The sequence below is a fragment of the Paramormyrops kingsleyae genome, chromosome 8 (genome assembly GCF_048594095.1).
Source record: "Paramormyrops kingsleyae isolate MSU_618 chromosome 8, PKINGS_0.4, whole genome shotgun sequence".
Classification (NCBI taxonomy): domain Eukaryota; kingdom Metazoa; phylum Chordata; class Actinopteri; order Osteoglossiformes; family Mormyridae; genus Paramormyrops; species Paramormyrops kingsleyae.
Window position 1 is genome coordinate 21,270,530 of NC_132804.1, and position 12,197 is coordinate 21,282,726.

At 43.1% G+C, this 12,197-nt stretch overlaps 1 protein-coding gene across 2 annotated transcripts; it reads right to left on the reverse strand.

Moving 5' to 3' along the window:
* Positions 1-1,816: 1,816 nt before the first annotated feature.
* Positions 1,817-5,135, reverse strand: mych (myelocytomatosis oncogene homolog). Of its 2 annotated transcripts, XM_023795265.2 has the most exons (3): positions 4,713-5,135; positions 3,350-3,911; positions 1,817-3,136 (listed from the first exon to the last, which is right to left on the reverse strand). In XM_023795265.2, the coding sequence occupies exons 2-3, from the start codon at positions 3,885-3,887 to the stop codon at positions 2,610-2,612; spliced, it is 1,065 nt and encodes a 354-aa protein (XP_023651033.1). In that variant the 5' UTR covers positions 3,888-3,911; positions 4,713-5,135; the 3' UTR covers positions 1,817-2,609. The 2 variants fall into 2 exon arrangements, with proteins under 2 accessions (XP_023651033.1, XP_023651032.1); XM_023795264.2 differs by lacking the exon at positions 4,713-5,135 and having other exon boundaries at positions 3,350-4,288.
* Positions 5,136-12,197: the final 7,062 nt, after the last annotated feature.

Genomic DNA, 12,197 nt, shown 5'->3' on the forward strand with positions numbered 1-12,197 from the left:
CAGGTTGGGTCACTGCAAAACTTCTTGACACCAGGGTGTTGCCCCCACCGGGAGTGAAATGGCAGCATGGAACCTCAGACATTCCGTGGTGTTCAGCAGGTAATGGCTCGCATATGCATGGACAAAGAAATGGGGGGTGGGGGGGGGGGGGAAGGTGAATGTTTCACAATAGGCTGAACTTTACTGATCATGAATTATGTGATCTGGGTCATCTGGGCACCAGTTATCTAACAGGAAAGAGTTTTATCAGGAGAGAGTTTTATAGAGGGTTAAAAGAGTGACGGGCAAACATTACCCTCACAAAGAGCTATAAAGTCACAAAGCCCATTCAGGAAAAATCCATGAATGAATTAAGCAAATACGGAAACCTCTGGCAGTCCGTTTATACGCATGGATGCATTGCCAGACGTCAAAGTGACGGCCCTCGAGCCACCTTCACGCGCTTTGGGGCTCAGTGCTAATGCCAATGTTCAACATACCCAGAAATGAGACGCTGGGCTCAGTCTGTTGCATTGACGTTGCTACAAACAGCACTATGCGGTCTTTGCCAGGTGGATTTACCTGGATGCACGAGGGAACAAAGCTCTTTTTTCTCCTCCCAATGACCTCAACGTGATACTTGGGGTCTTGTGCAACAATGGAAACCCCTCTCGATCACCTTTAATTAAATGGCTGTTCAGTAGGATAAAGACTTGTAGAGTGGAGTGATAGTGAAAGTGGAAATATGGTGTGACTAGTGGGTGGGTTAGCCTCACACTTCCAGAGGTGGAGACACAAATCCCATGTTCAGCTCCACACGTGGGCCATTTGCCGCTTGTTTACACATTCCATCTCCCCTGATCTCAGAAGCATTCAGCTGGTTAAATGGACATCTATGAATTATCCTTTGTGTGAATCTCAGCACCCTGCAATAGACTGGCATTCTGTTTAGGTCCAGTATCAATTGGTTCCAGTGACTGGTTGTAGGGATAGGTACTTTATAAGTATTTCTGGAAAGATTATGGGTAAAACTCTGTAATATATACTAAACACTCATATGGCCATTGACGGCAAGCAAGCGGCGCTGACTTTCTGAATGCTTTTGTCAGAGCCACACTAGCAAAATGAACAAAGTCAGTTACCTTAGGATTACACATAATAATAAAAATCATATATATATCTCTCATTATCACAGGATACATCCTAAGCAATTGTCCATTACCTTCTTTAAAAATGTGATATTATACATGTTCCCAGTGCATCTTATCCTAAAACAGCCATATAGGTATGTCCGCTTAAAAAAAGAAACACAACACTCAGTTGGCACATGATATAGCGACTACTTTTTGTGTTATTTGCATGTCAGTTTGCAAATTACTCAGAACCTGCTGAATACCATTTGGAGCCAAGTACCTGGAGATACCCGCCATTGGTTTGCAGCTCCCCTGGTTACCTGGAGATACCCGCCATTGGTTTGCAGCTCCCCTGGTTACCTGGAGAAACTCCCGGGGAGCATTTTCTTTCTCCAGTTAGATGTACAACCAAATCCACAGAATTTAAGAGAACAGATGCATGTGTAATTTACCTGCTAAATCTGTTCATTGGGTTGTTTAATAAGTCACTGCAGGCCCCTTCAAGCCAACAGCTACTGGGGCACTGGGCTCTGGCTGACCCTGTGATTTGACCCCAAAGCTCATTCACACCAAGGTTCTTCTGTCCGTAGATGAAGTATGAATATCTACACAATTTTCCCACAAGCATGTGCAGACTGACCAAAAGTCGGCAAAGAAAAAGCAGAATAGAGGAAATGCACAACCAAAAGACAGACATACACAAGTTTTTCTGGTTCAATTTTATTGCAAATACCAGAAAGGAAAGATACTGAAAATTTTAAAATAGAACCCTAGTAATATAATAGTTAACAAAAAAAACAAAAAAAAAAAAATCAGTAAATTAAAAAATATTTATACAAGTATTATTACAAAAGCAAAAAAGTAACTGAGGTAGACAGTACATGTACTGAACACTTCCCGTCAAGGTGCAAGAGGAACACCACCCAGAAAAGGGGGCAACGCCAAACAGTCAAAATATTCAAATATGGGACACAAATATTAATCTAACTGGACGGAATGACCATGTGAGAGAAATCCACCCAGTAAATAAAAACTACTATACATTCTCATTATATCAGTTCTCCCCAGGAAATGGTCGATAAAAAAAATACAAAATAATAAAGTTATACAGATACACACTCATCTGGAAGGGAGAAAATGATCACCATACAAAAAAAGTGTGAGTTTACAAACTCAACACACTCTCACCTTGATTGGATCAAAATAAAAATGGTAAACCACTGAAATGGTGGACCACGTCGGTTTGGGAATTAAAACTAAATGTCTTTGGCAACTGTGAAATGAGAATCAAAACCGGACACTAGTGTGCGTCCCAACTTGAATGGGGGGGGGGGGGGGGCGGGGGGAGACCTCAAGCACACTGCTTTTCAGTAACGATCAGTGGGAGGGCCAAAGCTTATCACCCAGGAGCTTCCACTGGTCCTTGCCGTGTGCGAACAGCACATACACACAAAGTCTTTTTGAGCCCTCTATAAAGTCCACATGCCTGTCTCATGACTACCTCAGCTGCTCCAGTCTGCGTCTGAGCTGCTCTTGTTTCTGTGCCAGCCTGTCCTGCCTAGCACACAGTCTCTGGCTCTCAGCCTCCAGGCTGCGGATGCTGTCTCGGGCCTTCTTTAAGATCACCACCTTGGACGCCTTGTCGTTGTGCGACAGCTCTGGGACGTGGTCGCGCAGCCGCAGGAAGCAGTTTTTCAGCTCGTTGCGCCGCTGCCTCTCCATCACGTTGTGCGTCCTCCTCCGCTCCTCTTCATCCTCCATCTCGGCCGCCTGCCGCACCACGGAGCCCCGCGTGCGTCCCACGGGGAAGGGCTGCCGATGTGCCTCGCCCCGCGTCCGCTTCTGCTGGAGGGGGGCGGCCTCAGGTCGGCGTGGCGATGCCGGGCACGGGGCTGCATAATTGTGCTGCATCTGTATCTCCTGGTGGCGGCGTTTGATGGCTCGCCGCCGTGCGCGGTCTTCTGCCTGCTGTGCCCGCAAGACGGCGCCGGGCCGCTTCACTGTTACAACATCTATTTCATCTTCTGCAGAGGAACAAAAAGACACGTGCATAACTAGAAGCTCAGAGCAATGTGCCCGATGAAACACTCACAGAATCAGATTACATTCTCTACACTCCATATAATCTGTCCAACCACCCAACTTTAATAAGTATAATAATAAGATAATAACTTCTTTATTTTTTAAATTCCTCCAACATCTATAAAACAAAATCTAAAAATAAAAGACTTGCTCACCAGAATCACTAGTAGATGATTCACTCCCCGTGGACATGGAACTGAAATCAGAGGAGGATTCCCTCTGCTCCCTGCTGTCCTCGAATAAATCCTGGTCCTCCAGAGATCGGCACTCTAGCGCCACGTCGTGGCAGTGAAGCGTGGAACCGGCAATCTCCTCGAAAATGGTGGTATCAATGTCCGAAAGAAGAGGGCTGGTGGACAGCACGGTCGACAGCTTTTCATCCGCGGATTTCTCACCGCCAAAGCGCCACAAGCAGTCCTCGGACTCATGTGAACGTTGCTCCTCGCTCCCGCCGGCGTCTGCGGCTTCTACATCGCGGTCCCAGCTGAAATCCTCCAAAAGCAGCTCCGACACGAACTCTAGCTGGTCAACCTTGGACCACGGCTTGATGAGCCCGGTCTTTGTAGGTGGAGACTGGGGCGGCGTGGGGAGCATCTGCAGATCCTTTAGAAGTATCTGACAAAACTCCTCATCAAACAGCAGCGGCTCCGAATCACAGTCCCAGTCGTGCGTCGGGGTAAAACTTTGAAGCATTTTCGCAGTTGGGGAAAAAACTACCTGGGAAAAACAATAGACATACAAATATAAGCTTTATATCGCGACTGGAAAAATATTCCAACAGGCTCTCGCTAACCAACAATCCTCCTTCCCGTGAGCAACTAAATTGAGCCCGGTCTTCCAGCCCTCCCGCAGTCACGCCGGCAAGCTAAACCCTTTTATGCATGTTTACATTAGTAGCCACGCCCATTGCGGGCGGAGCCCATGCGCTACAACGCGAAGTCACGCCCACTTGGGGGACGCTGTAGAGCCGTACTTCTTTAATGTAGCTCGAATAGCCGGAACGATCTACTTGAAGGCGCTAAATTTGGTAAACGGCTGTGAAATGCAGCTAGTTCACCATACCACTGCGGCATGCAATTCGGCTAAATTAGTCATTAAAATAATTACCCACAGGTCAAATTCTTTTAAATAGGCGTAATCGGATTACGTTTAAATAGTTACCATCTAGTACAAAAGACAATAGAAAATATTCTTCTGCAATCTATAAAATTTTATACAAAATCAGCTAACAGAGATCAGCCACATTTAAAGCATGTAAAATGCTATGTAGGCGCCTCACCAGGCCAAAAAAATGCCGGGAGAAGTACATCATGCCGGATTTGGCAAATGATTTAGTGGGATGAGTGAAGTGAGCCGGTCACTGCAAGTAGCCTATCTATAGGACATGCCAAGCGGAAAAACGTGCCAAGCCAGTTTATTACTTACGACGATACTCAGGCTCATTTTCTTTTTTTTAAAAGACGATTTATTTATTAAGTCGTGTACATGAATGATCTTCAAATATTAGAAATATCTTACCTTTTCTAAAGAGAAAAAATATGAATAGCCTGCGTTGAAATAAGCTGTCAAGATAAGAATGCGTAGCTATCTAAAAGAGTCACAAGTTGTCCAAGTAAAAAGGTGTAGAGAAAATCATTTTTTAGCCAATGCCGACAAATTTCTATGCACCCATCCACATGCCGCTTCCCCGGTAGGTGTGGTCGGTAAAAAACCTCCCCACAGTATTAGTACTAAAGCGGGCAATGTTCCGCCCCACCGCAATTTCGCGCCAAATCTCTAATTCCAACAATAGAGCAGAGCGTGCCGATTTTTACAACTCTAATTAATTGTCAGATTACGTCAATTCATAGGGTCGCAGTCGGAAGGTGAGGATCCGGACCGACGTCCCGGCAAAGCCGCAGATACGTGGGTGTAGGTCCTTTCGGCGGATGGATCCCGGTCGCAAGCGCGCGCTAGTGAAATTCCAAGAAAGCGGTAGCTGAGAACGCGTGCTGAAACGCCGGGTGGCTGGGGGCGGGGGGACGAAGGCGGCTTAGTATCCGCAAAGAAAAACACCCCCGGAACGAAATGTACTTTCGGCAGGCGTACTTTGACTCTTGGTGGGACCGCCGTGCGTTCCGGTTCACAGAAAAGCACTCGTCGCTATTAAGACTTGGCGTTATTTTGTGCGATTCACGGACACTCAGACTGTCTTTCGTTATATAGGTGTCTTTGTGTCGCTTGTCGCAGGACCGGTCCGCTTGTAACCCGAGTCCGCCGGCGTCCAGCATGTATTGATTGCACAAAGAAGAAAATGCTGGCTAGACTGAATGTGGGAGCAATGCATAAATCAAGCAGCTGGAACATGCAGTTCGGTTCAAAATCATACTCCTTGAAAGCCTGTTAAACATACTTCCAACTTGTGCTTCGTTATTTTTAACTCAAAAGATATATAACATGTCAGAAGCTGTTGTAAATTACCAAAATAAACCACCACTATTCAGAACACTTGGAAACCCATTTAAAGGTAGAAATGTTTTAAATTGGAATACGATTCTGCTGAAAAGACTTTAATTCAGCAGGTACCTGGACTAAGGGTCATACATCCAGCATGCCACGTATGCTGTAATATCCGATACATTCGACAGTAATTAATGGACACTTAGCATATATACTTTAAACTGTTGATACGGGTTAGTATTGTTTCACTAAACAAATAAAATGAATCGTTTCAATTCGTTCGTTGATTAAAAAATTGCATAAAGCCTCCGCTGCAGACGTGGTCCCTTTTTGGTTGTATTAGGCAATCATTTTATCCTACTCACTTTATAACGCAACACTTCAGCTGTTACGCAAGTCTGATTCTGTGGGCTAAGTAATAAATGGGATGTTAAACAGGCAAAAGCTTTCGCACCTGTAGGTATGTAGTTAGGTGTTCAGTTCAGAAATTGCCTACATGCACGCTGCAGCACGATGTCTAATGGTTTCACTGTGAACACTGCTGTAGATTTTGTTCCAGCAGCATTTTTACTGATTAGGTTCTATTGAAATATTGCACCTATTCTGTTTTGTTTTCACATGTGCTATCCATTAAAGAATGAAAGTGGCATGTCCATAAAATGTAGTTAAATTTGTGTTCAAATGATAACGTAGAATGTACAGTTTCAGAATTCAACATTATAATGCATTTGTTTTATTACTTTTTTATCAGGACGTACAAATTGTAATCAGTACTAGATATTCACTATACATTTACTGTACACTTGTAAGAAGTGCACACAATGAAATATATAAATTATTATATAACCTCGTGGTTTTCTTTGCAAATGATTTGGAAAGATTGTCAAATGTTTCTGAGACACTTCTTGTTAATTTATCTGGAACAAATGCCAATATTGATGTGTATGTTTGGGCACAATTCTAACCCTAAGCAGTAAACCACTGTTTGCAATGAAGGCATTTCCCCTGTTATCATTTCTAACTTGATTGACTTGATTAATCTTGTTTAATGTTGTAGATGGTACAATAGCTTTCAGTATCAACTCCCTCCTGTGCGCTTGGAGGTTCAACTCCCACCTCTGCTTTGTGTGGAGTTTCCATGTTCTTCCCATGATTTTATGTTGGCTTCCTCTGGTTACCTCGGTTCCTTCCTGTTTTACAAAAACATGCAGTTAGCCAAATTGTCATCTCTAAATTGCCCGTAGCGTGCTTGTGTGTGTTCTGTGGAGGAGTGATATCATCCAGGCTGTTCACATGACTTGTGCCCTATGCTACAATCTATTGTGTGTGTCTTTGTGTACATATGCATAAAAAATAGCAGGAAAACATGCTGGTGCTGAATGTGTCACTCTGTAAATTGGAAGCACTAGGTTTATGCATTCAAGTCCTGCAGTGGCCCTTTGAATGCAGCTTGTGTAGTTCCCCTGTGTTCTCATGGGTTTCCTCAGTGTGTTTCAGTTTCCATTCCAAAGGCTGTGACATATATAACATGGTATATCCATCTTCTACACCACTTATCCATTAGAGGGTTACTTTGATAATATGATATATACAATGTGTCACTTAATTTTTTTTCCTTCCACTGTTCTTGGATTCTTTTGCATATAAGTGCTCATGCTTTTGAGTTCACAAAAAGAGATTATTTTCTTGCTGTGAATATTGATGTTGTGATGTATTTTTTTGTCATATGTCTATGGTTTTAAAAATGAATATATTTTTTTAACTTTTACCGTATCTGAAAAAACTGTCAGATTCAGTTTTGTGTGTTAATTTTAAGCCTTTGATTATTATATTTCTATTATTCTATTAAGTGATTAAGTGTCACACCACAATGTAACGTGTCCTCTGTGTTTAACCCACATATGACATAGTGGTGGGCAGCTATTATTTTGTGCCTGGGGAGCAGTGTATGGGGGCAGAGTATGGAGGCAGAGTATGGAGGCAGTACCTTACTGGTAGGGAATTCAAACCAGCAGCCTTTTGATCTCAAGTGTGCTTCCCTAACCATTAGGGCATCACTGCCCCCCCCCCTTTATTTGCCAAAATATTATGCACTCCTTCTTGTAAAGGTACAAACAGCTATAGGTGTTAGCTGGTCTTCTACATGCAGATGTGCTCTTGAGAAATGAATTTAAAACTTTTAAATACTGGAGAACTGAGAACTTTCGTTGGCTGCAGTTTAAGAGTGAAGCGTCTATCAGACATAGTGGAACGTTCCGCTGCTCTGTAATATTCCACGGATAAGAGACTTTCAGACCTAAGATTTTCCAATTTGGAGTTCTTGTTTTTTTCCTGAGGGCCACTTTAATGTGGCGTGTGTAATGCATGGCTACCACGCTTTCTGGGAGACATGAGAGAGACCAGTTATGGAAAGGTATACATACCCAGACAGTCCGCAGCTCGAGCCGGCAATGGCTCCCATATGTCACTACAGAGTGAAACAACACAGCCAGGCTACTCAGAGAAGAGAGCGAGACGGTGGCCGATGTGGGCATCCATTTTAATAAGAGAGGGTCCTTCTGCTTTCTGTGTCTTTTTGCATGCTATGGCATTTTGCTATGGCATTTTTGTCGGTAGGGTGTCTGGGCTTGCATTGAAGAGGATTTGTGCACAGCTAGTGTGTCATATATCTGTTTTATTCCCACCAAGGGGAAATTAAGAATAAAATCGATGTGGTAGGAGCAGATTGGGTGACTCCCAATTTCGGCAGTACAATGAATCTCTGTCAGATCACATTTAAACGGTTGGGCCCCCTCTGTCCATCAATCATCAGCAAGCACTTATTTGGTCCAGCATCATGCCTATCCTTGGAAACAGAACAAATACACACAGCTGCACATTATGGGCAATTTGGAGTCACCAATTCCTCTAATTTCATGTACATGAATAGAGGTGGATAAAGCTTGAATAGCCTGAAGTAACCATAAGCAGTGCAAACGATGCCAGAGGCAGTATTCAAACCCTTGACCCCCAGAAGTGTGACACTGCAGTGCTGACCACTGCGCTGCATGGTGGGGGGTGGTCTTGCCTTCATTTCGCATACCATCAGTGCTTCACAAAACAGCAACAGATTACTACAGTAGCTGAAGGAAGGGCGAATGGATTCGAGCGTTTTCGGCAGTTAGCGTGTTCCGCAGGCCGGCTGGTTCCCGGAAAGCAGCTCCATGTTACTGCCGAGTCAGCTTCTGGTTAGGACGTACAGTGGTTTGTAACGCTGAGATCTGCAGCATGATTTCGCAAGGGAGGAGTTCCATGCGCCCCCCTCCCCACGTCTCCTCTGAGTCTCCAGATAACATGCCTGTTCCAAAAAGAAAAATGCTAGTGGCTCCAAGTGGTAGGGGTGGGGCCCTAAACCACGGCCATCTTTAACGTTTGCTGGGGGGGGGGGAGGGGTGATGGGTGGGAGTGTTGTGGAGTAGAAAGCATGCTGTGTTGCCTGTGGCTTTGTGATAGGGGCTTCAAGCCAGTCGTAGATGCCCTTAGGGCTCTCCACAGTTTTTCTCCTTAGAGATTACCACTCTGGATTTGCATATCTGTGTGTCTGCAGTGAATAACTGATCCTCCTCCAGAGAAGTTTGTCTCAAAGGTGTTACCTGGAATTTAAGGTTTGCTGGAGAATGGTGACTGCCCCCACGCTGCACCCTGCGCATTAAATTTGCTATAAGGGTCATTTTTGCTAAACTCACAGGTTTACTCAGTATAAGAAATATTCTGTTTAAGCCACAAAGGTACCCCCCCCCCCCCCCCCAATTCATAGCGCACCTATTTAGAATATGTGAAAAAGTTTTTTTTTAGATTGCATGAAGAGCTAAAACTTATCTAATTTGATATGCTTTGTCCTCTAAGTCAAAGTGGTTGAGAACCTGAAGGTGTCCTGATTTCTTTGTTTGGTTACAGTTCAACATTTCTGAGTCATCATAGGTCAGTGGTCTAACTATCAGAGTTAAACCTTTTCCAATGTAATATTATTTATTTTAAATATGTTACAGGGTTATTTTTTCAAACGCCTTTTGATGCCAAAACAGCAAGTATTAGCGTGATCAGTCAATTACTGAGAAATGTCACTTGGTATTAGGATCACAGCTGATAACTGATAACTGTCTGATTTTCACACTTTTTTGATTAACATCTAACACAGAAACCAGGTGTGGGTTCTGGCCACATGATGACTAATCTATAAATCTCAAGATCATGAACAGCATAGAAATATGGAAACTAGAGGTCCTTAGCCATCGAAGGGTTTGTCTACACTCCTTAACACCAGTGGGGCTCCACCTTCATCGCTAAGGTGGTGATCTTGCGGTGTTTTCACAATTCAAAATGGTCGCAGTTTTATAATGGATTAACTTTGTTTTGGTGTTCTAGAACCCGTGTTTAATTTGCAGCTGAAGATAGCAAGTACCTGACTGAACAAATTGTGACACAACCAAATTAGCCTTTTTTTTAATCTCATTGTGGAGGCTGTTAGTGGTTTACAGGGAAGGGGACAAACTGCATTCAGCGAGGTTCATGAAGTGCAGGCTTCAGAGCAATTGACTGGTCCAGGTGGCTAATTCTCTAGCAAAATTAGCAGAACTTTCAGGGAACTTTTCACTGGACACATTAACTCAAGCAGTCCTTTGAACATGCACAACATTGACTCTTCCAAATGACATAAAAGAACATGTAATTTTTGTATTTGTGCATTTTTAAGAGACAATTTTTAAATTTTAGGCATGGCATTTTGGAAAGCTATGTAGAAGAAAGCCCATAGAAGAGTTGGGGTTAAGGGTCTGTGATGAAACGATCACTTATACAGCCACAGGATCCGAGCCCACAACCTTCCAGACACCGATTTATAACCCACTGAGCCACACACTATCCATGTATTATGAATAATAGGAAATGAATCTACCTACTTTTCACTTGTACACTAGAGAAAGCTTTGTACCATGTGCTGCCTGGGATAGGCCCCAAGCCCCCTGAGGCTCTGACCAGGTTAAGCAGTCAGAAGATGGATGGATGGATGGGTAGATGGATAGATGAATGGATGGATATTTTCATCTCCCCTTTGACCCTGCTCAGGATAAATGGTTGGAAGATAATAGGTTGGAAGATGATGCATGGATGGATGGATGGATGGATGGATAGACAGATATTTTTAATCACTCCTCGACCCTGCCCAGGATAAATGGTTAGAAAATGATGGATGGATAGATATACCATATAGAGCTTAGAGCATTACCAATTATTACTTCTATTATTACTCAGCCATATGATTTTCATTTCCTTTAAATGGTCACACATACAGTATTTCTTTCTTTAGTGCCACATACTTTACCTTTTCCGGATTCATGATGAGGAGATGGTTAGTAACGGGGCCAAAAAGACACAGTAGTCATTTTAATGGGCTTTTTGTAGGTGTTACAAGAGCTCATAGTACATAGAAAACCTTTACATATATGACTAGTCAGCTAATTAGTCATTACAAATGTTCTAAATCCGTCACTATCAAAGTACCATTATGAGAAATTTTGATCAGTGAATTAACAGAAGAAAGGCAGCAGTTTTCGTTTCTTTGGGTTCCACTTTTAGTGCTTAACAAAATGTACCCTGGCCCCCCTTTGAGGTCTCAGTTCCTGTTTTCTTTTAAAATACACTATAGCTTAATTCTCCTTCTTGCTACCTCCCTGAATCGACATCTCATGGCTTACCCTCTATATAGTACCAAAGATATTTACTTAAGCTGGAAAAACTCCTGACATCCTCAAAATACACTAATACACAGCAAAGCACAGATGGAAAATGAGTGGTGGACAAAATGACAGGAGCCAGTTCTTGGTGACTGGATGCAAAGTGTAATTTTTTCCAAAATGAACGATGTCATCCTTAAGAAATGCTGCCACATTTTTGGGATATGTATGGAGGAAGGATTCAGCCCACAGGCGATGTACAAGTTACCGTGTTGAAAAATGTTTGGCTGACTGTGGCACAGAGATAAATATTTCTGTTGAAAATAAAAATGTTAGGGTTGAGTGTCTTTACCCCCCCTTGTTTCTTGGGGATCCCCTCCTCCTCATCTTCACAATGGAGGGAAAGTTACAGACAAAAAAACTCCAGACATCAGGTAGCATGAAACTATGGAAACTTACACACAGCGTCATGCTGGTTGGTGACAGTCTCTGGGGACCCTGTCATAATATTTGTGATGTACTGGGGCAATTCATGCAGTTAAAAAAAAACTCCAGTTGTAAAAATGGGTTATATTTAGTTAAAGGCATCAGTTAAACAAATATGTGTGTGAGTAAGAAACCTGTAGAGTGAAAACAAACACAGCTGGAGCAGGAACCCCATAATGTAACATTTCACAATTATTATAAAGGTAATGATTCCTTCAAAAAGCATTTTAGGATGGTGAGACATTGTTTCAGGGCACAGTGTCCGATGAATGATCAGTTGACTCAAACTGCTCCAACGTTCGGTTGTCTGAGCAGGGAAGGTGGTTGCAGTGTGGTCAAATTACTCATATAAGCAACCCCACAAGAA

Bases quoted from the DNA above. Each gene is read 5' to 3' on its own strand.
- mych (XM_023795265.2), bottom strand. From the start codon at position 3,887: ATGCTTCAAAGTTTTACCCCGACGCACGACTGGGACTGTGATTCGGAG. The intron at 3,137-3,349 runs GTGAGCAAGTCT...GTTCCTCTGCAG, and splicing joins ATCATCTACTAGTGATTCTG to AAGATGAAATAGATGTTGTA.